This window comes from Grammomys surdaster, unplaced genomic scaffold (assembly GCF_004785775.1).
Source record: "Grammomys surdaster isolate TR1022 unplaced genomic scaffold, NIH_TR_1.0 64, whole genome shotgun sequence".
In the NCBI taxonomy this organism is placed as follows: Eukaryota; Metazoa; Chordata; class Mammalia; order Rodentia; family Muridae; genus Grammomys; species Grammomys surdaster.
Window position 1 is genome coordinate 11,616,882 of NW_021604566.1, and position 6,592 is coordinate 11,623,473.

Here is a 6,592-nt window from a genome sequence, read left to right on the forward strand (position 1 = left end):
TTTAGATGAAGAACAGCATTGACCAGCTGTTCAGAAATTCATTCTCTTTTTCCTTGAGCTATTTTTTCAATCAATTCTCTACATCTATAACTAAGCAGGAGCAGTATGGAGCACAAGTGTGGAATGTTGCCCACAATCACTCAGTTCTTTTCCCAAACCACTTCAAACCCAAGTGTAGACAGAGAGCCCTGGGCAGGTGCACTCTGGAAGATGTGCTCTGTACAGGGGTTCCAGTGCCTTGGGTCAGTATCACTGAGGGAAACCTATTCCAGTGTGATACATCTTCTGTGGATCCAATTTTCTGCACAGTGCTAAGGACTTTAGTCACTCCATAAATATTTATATCTCTGCTCAAATTAGGAAAGGAGATCTGCAGAGCACACATTACCTTTCAGCATGAAAACCCACTAGTGAGCAAAGGAAGAGGTGCTGCTATAGCCTACCAGAGTAAAGCATGCTCATGGGCCAGATCCACATTCATCTTGTGGCTCATGCTCCCAGACTCCCAAGACTACATTTGAAGGAGGAAATATGGCAGTCCCTTTGTAGACAATGAAGAGAATTAAGATGCCATGGCCTTCATCTGTTGTCCAAAACTGGGCTTCACTAAGTAATTTTCAGTTGACAATGACTAACAATAAAATGTTATCTCTGACAAGTATATAAGGCAAAGGGAACATTACCCAGAAGACCTAAGAGAGAATTGGACTCAGTACATTATCATAATAATCAATACAATATATAACCAGAATGATAATGAAAGCACAAGACAAAATACAGCATTTTTGGAAATGAAACTAATTTACTGTGTATAAATGGTGGTACATACCATTAAAAATAAACAGGAAGCCTGATAGAGAGAGACTCTTACTGGGGGCACACTTTGAGGCTGTCTACTCAGGAAGGTCTTTATAGTGGACCTTGCTGAATCATTGAACCAGTCAAAGTCATCATTGAAATCCTAGACATTGAAGAACAGTGTGGTCTTAGATTCGAAAGAGACTGCTGTTGTGTGGTTATCACAACCAACCCTTTCAAAGAGCTGCCCAGACCTAGAAAAGAGTAGAAGACACACTTGGTGAATACAGGCAAAATGAAACTTGGAGAGCTCAGTGAAAGACTATGTGAGCTCCTTCCTGACTGAGCATATGTAAGACCCTGAGTTGGATACCTAGTACTGCCCCCCAAATAATAAACAATTAAACTCAACACAAGCTCAAGACGGAAACATTAAAGAGATGAAATACAGCATCTACAAATAGAAGTTATGGTTGTTATATATCATAGAAACTTTCTGCACCTGCTAATTTAACAACAGTAGCAACAACAACAAACCCAAGGAAGGAGCACGCCAGTTCCATTTTCTGTTGGTTTTCCTTTTGATTTGTACGTTTAACTGCATTTGCATATTTATTTTTTATCTCCCCAGCTAAGCCATCCTTCCTCACCTGTCCTGGGTACATCATACCATTCAGACTCCCAGAAGCACTAGACTCATGGGATTGTAACACCCCAAGGGAGTACAGGCTATCTCATTCTTCTTTGTATCACCAATGTGGACTCCCACCCCTGAACACTAAACTTCAGCTTGCTTACATTAAATTCTTCAACCATTTGTTTCACATTACTTTCTGGTCTCATAGGTGATGAGTGAGGTGAGGGAGGGCAGCTAGGTCACTGAGCAAAGGAAGGTGACATGGGAAGACAGCCTGGTCAGCTCACTCATTATGTATAATTTGGGACACAGGAATCCATTTTTTAAATTTTATTATAGATGTGATTGTTTTAGATACTAATTAATAATTCTATCAATAAATCCTACATGCATTTTAGGTGGAACTTCATACCAACTTAGAAAAAAAGCTGCCATTATGGTACTTACGAAAAGTGGATCAGAGGTCCACCATCGTGTATCCGAATAGACCCAGGCACGGCAGAATGCTAGTAAGTAAGACTCTTAAGAAAAAGCATACTAAGTAATGGTGTGTGACATTCATTCATTGTACTGTTCTCAGCAGTCCCCCAAGAAGGCTTTGAATCTACTCTGCCTGTGGGAAAGAAGTGGTTGTAATTTTGTAAGTGTACAACACATTATATGAAAGTATCAGGATGCTGTGAGGGAGACAGCTGTTTTGCACAGCAGCACATGAGAGGTGCACATCTGTGTACAGCAAGCCCACGCAGGTAGATGGGACCGCTTTACCATTTTAGTAGCTGTCTCCAGGGTAGGTGTTCAGTGCCTCATTTGCATTTTCTGATCACTTGCCACAAACACTGACATGTAGGTTTATGTGCAGCTGTGTGCATCTAGGTGCTAATATAGAATGCAAAATAAAGAACACACAATGGAGAATGTCTATTTAAAAGACATGTAAAAAAAAATCAAAGGGAACCCAGGACCATGGTCTTCTGTAGGAGAGAAGAGACAGATGTACTAAGAGTCAAAAGTTCCAGATCCTAGCTCTGCCATGCCCAGGCTGACGACATCTTTATGCATTTTTAAATTTTTCTTTTAACAATGACTTCACTGTAGCCTTTGGCCTGATGGCTTCCCGGGTAGACAGAAAAAAATGTCTGATTGAGCCTGACTTGGGGGACGAACTTTGATGCATGCACATGAAATAGTTCCTGAATTTAATCCACCTTTAGTAACTACTGTGTTTTATCCACAGCGGTTTTTTCATTACTTTCTTAGTATGCAAGAAACACGACAAGAAGTACCAAACATTGACACATGTTTGGAGATGGAAATATTGAAACAGAAATACAGGTATGTATTTTTCCATCTGTCTTCATGTGAGACATTGGGTACAAGTACATTATGATAGTGGTCTTAATTTTTGTATATGAAATTAGGCTTTACTGAGGGACATTGCACATGCAGTCAAAACCAAGAGACATGGTTTTGGAATCAGTTTATTTGTGGCCATTCACCAACCAGTTTGCCCTCCCAGGAGCAATTGAATGAGAATTAAGAGCCAATTTCCCTACTCCTGGGTTCATTATCATAAACCATATTCCTCATGAGCCATCTGGGTTCATATAACAGAACCCTAGAAGACTTGAAGAATTCTTGGAATAACTGCCTAGTGGGCAGGAGATATCCATGAGGGCTCTACAATTACCTGAATTTAGATTGCCCATCAACTATTTAGTAACTGTCCAGGGGAAGACTGCTTAACTGTGTGCATGTTTCATATCAGTAACAGTAAACAAGAACTAGTCACAAACTAGTACTCTAACTTAGGGAAAATCACTCGGCCTTCTGCAATGTGATGGCTACTATGAGGTTACAAGCTGAGCAGAATATTTCTAGTCACAGTCAGAGGGGCTTAAAAATGATTGAAAGTCAGTTCATGATGGATGCATGTTCTTACAGGCTGAAGGACCTCACTTCTCTCTTGGAAAAGCAGCATGAACTCATCAAGCTCATTATCCAGAAGATGGAAATCATCTCGGAGACAGAAGATGAAGATAACCATTGCTCTTTCCAAGACAAGTTCAAAAAGGAGCGGCTAGAACAAATGCATAGCAAATGGAATTTTGTCTTAAGTGCAGTTAAGACAAAAACACATTCTTCTATTAGCCATCCAGACATTTAGTGGGGTGTCCTATGGGAGTGGGAGACTGCTTTACTTATTTCAGTGAATTTCAGTTTGGAAAAGGGGAAAGAAACAGAAGTTTGACTAATGTCACTGCACAGGAGTTTCTAGTTCCTGGAACTTCTCCCCTATTATATGCTCATATTTTCTGTCAATCACTGTATTGGGAACATCCTTTCTGACATGTTGAAATTGAACTTTAATGAAAGATAATTTCTTCTGAGTGAATAAAAGAACAGGGTTGTTGGAATACACATTATAAAAGACAAGAAATAATGTAACTATTATGGTAGGACACAAGTGTCAATATTACATTTCTACTTAATAACTACATAATACAAGATGCATATAATCCCACATATTATATTTAATCTCCTACCATGATAAGCCTTCCTGTGTTAGAACCTGGGTGGGACACTGTAATCTCTGTTTCTACTATGATTAAATCATAGCCACTCTCCTCGTCCCATCATATATGACATCATTTGGAGCCATAATAACAGAAGTCCCAGTTAGTAGATTATGATAAGTATGAATGTTACAACAGAAATGTGTTCCCTCCGTGTTTATATTTATCAGTTGTGAGGCTTAAATGAAAAACTTCGTCCACAAGGTCATATATTTAAACCCTTTGTCCCAGTCAATGCTGCTACTTACAGAGGCCACGCAACCTTGCTTGCTCTCTCCTTTCTGGATGTGGACAGGAATGTGGTCAGTCAGACTCCTGCTCCTCCTGCCATGCCCTTTTCTCTATTGTGGACTCTTTCTGAAACTGTAAGCAAAAATTCATTGTTTTTTCCTCAAATTTCTTTTGGTCATGATATATCATAGTGACAGAAAGTAACTTAAATACCAATGGTCTTAATAAAGAGTAAAGCCTGTATGGTCATTCCTTGGGGACAGCAGTATGAACTTTTATTGCATTGAGCTTTTTGAAATTGGAAATGCACCTTCATTGGATCGCCACCTTTATTCTTTTCTTGCATAAAACAAAGAGAATTTATCAAATAGCCCAGCTCTGAGCTTCATAAAGTGATTCTCATCTTTATTCCTTCACCAACACCAGAGGATAACTACCCTATGAACATGACTTTGATTATGCATGTCCTAATGTTATGTAGATAGTGTTGTTTTGAATATTATGTGTCTCTTTTTCTATTTGCTATTCTTTTCCAATGGACATTATGTTTAATTTACAAGATAAATTACACTATGTGTCCATCTAATATCCATCTAGATCCTCAGATAGGTCATCTTATTTTGTAGATGCTTAGAATTACCTGGTCTAAGAGATGGTATATCTTAATGGCTTCTACCTTCTCACTCTCACATACATTCAGTGCAAGTTCAACATTCAGTGTTGCATAGCAATTTGTCATATTCTAAACCCAGACATGTTTATGTTCATGGTCCAACAAAACACATGCAATGGAGGCAGTGTTCTATGTGACTTCATCTTTGGTGTCAAGTTCTCTGCTTTCCCTTAAAGTCCAAAAGCCATAATTTCCAGTGCAGGAACAATAACCAAGCACCTATCAATTGTATTATGAAGTCCTTCACTGTCCTCAAATCTCTGCACAGTTTCATTATTCAGGGCTACTGAGCACCATGTGAAAGAAACTCTATGCCTCATGTTGTGGGAGACACTGAAGTATGCAGGTTGACAAGTTACAACCTCATAAACATGTAGCAAACCCCTAAAGTTTACAACTAAGTGAATCCTCCTGAAATTCTCTCCTGCTGTTGCCTCCAACACTGTTTCTTCTGCACACTCCTCTCTGTGACTGCATCTTCTTTCCTGAATGCTGATGTGGTGCTTCCATTTCTGCTCTGTTCTGACTCTGATCTCTTACACACTGTTCTCTGGAAATATCACCATTACTCTGCATAATTGAGCTGACAGAGTCTTTTTTTATTCAATCAAAACCTAGGCTTATATCTCCATAGTTTTTCAAATTAAACACTCAAAATATTGAATTCAGACCAGATCTTGGCTTCCTACTTTCAACCAAAAATATCAACGTTCTTTCAGGCTCCTACATCTGAAATTAACATGCATCAAGATATGTTGAGGTGTGCTTCCAAAAAAAGAGATCTAAGGCTTTATAGCCACACTGGCGCAGTATCTATACAGTAAAACACTTTCCTAGTATCTATATAGCTCCGGGTTCTTTTCCAGTACTAATAACTAAAGAACAGAGGTTATAAAGATCTCACTCCACAGAAGTAATACAACATTCTAGACCTAGTTTAGCCCCTTCTTCTGGTAGGTAGTCACTCTTGGTCCACAAACTTCCTGATTCCCATCTTCCTCTCCTTTTGTCTTCTGTACACTCTATTCTCTCTCCAAGTCTTTCAAAGCTTAGTTTATGTGGTATCTTGACATGGAAGTCCTCCTGAATGATGCCCTTGGTCTCTTATGTACTGATATAGATGTCTCTTCTACTTCTGCCTATAATGGTGATGATAACCTGCCTCTGAACCAGGCATGACATTGGCTTGTTCCAGTTCACTTGCATCTTCAGTCTTAGGTGATACAAAGGATGACAACTTTATTTGCTTTTATCCCTCATAGCTTGTGTGTGATCTAGGATAACACCTAGATACTCAACAAACACAATAAAATCAAGAACGTAACAAGTACAAGCTAGAAAAAGAAGGTAAGGAAACTGCCTCAAATGTGGTTTGTGCCCTTGTACTATTGGGCCAGCAGATTTCTTCCTGAGAAGCAGCAGTGGCATGGCAGACACACAGCCATGCTTTCTCTTCTCACTACATCAGTCTGTGTTATTTTTATTACTTTTAACTATGGTGAGAATGAACAACAGAGAGAGTTTGTACTTCAGAATAGGACAGTGTGTACCTTTGCGTGGACTCTAGCCCCTATTAATTCAGTAACTCTGTAATTGCCTCATCTCTACAATGATGTCAATAACATATGTTCCAGCGGAACACTAGCAAGATTAGACAATGTGTACACAGGTTACCTA

The 6,592-nt window shown here is 39.2% G+C and overlaps 1 protein-coding gene across 1 annotated transcript in view; it reads left to right on the top strand.

The window, feature by feature from the left end:
• Trpa1 (transient receptor potential cation channel subfamily A member 1) overlaps positions 1-4,483 on the top strand; it is a 44,141-nt gene extending 39,658 nt beyond the window's left edge. Inside the window, exons 25-27 of the mRNA XM_028768915.1 lie at positions 1,834-1,944; positions 2,673-2,770; positions 3,380-4,483. Coding sequence (XP_028624748.1) covers positions 1,834-1,944; positions 2,673-2,770; positions 3,380-3,602 — 432 coding nt within the window. The 3' untranslated portion in view covers positions 3,603-4,483. The remainder of the gene's footprint in view (positions 1-1,833; positions 1,945-2,672; positions 2,771-3,379) is intronic.
• Positions 4,484-6,592: the final 2,109 nt, after the last annotated feature.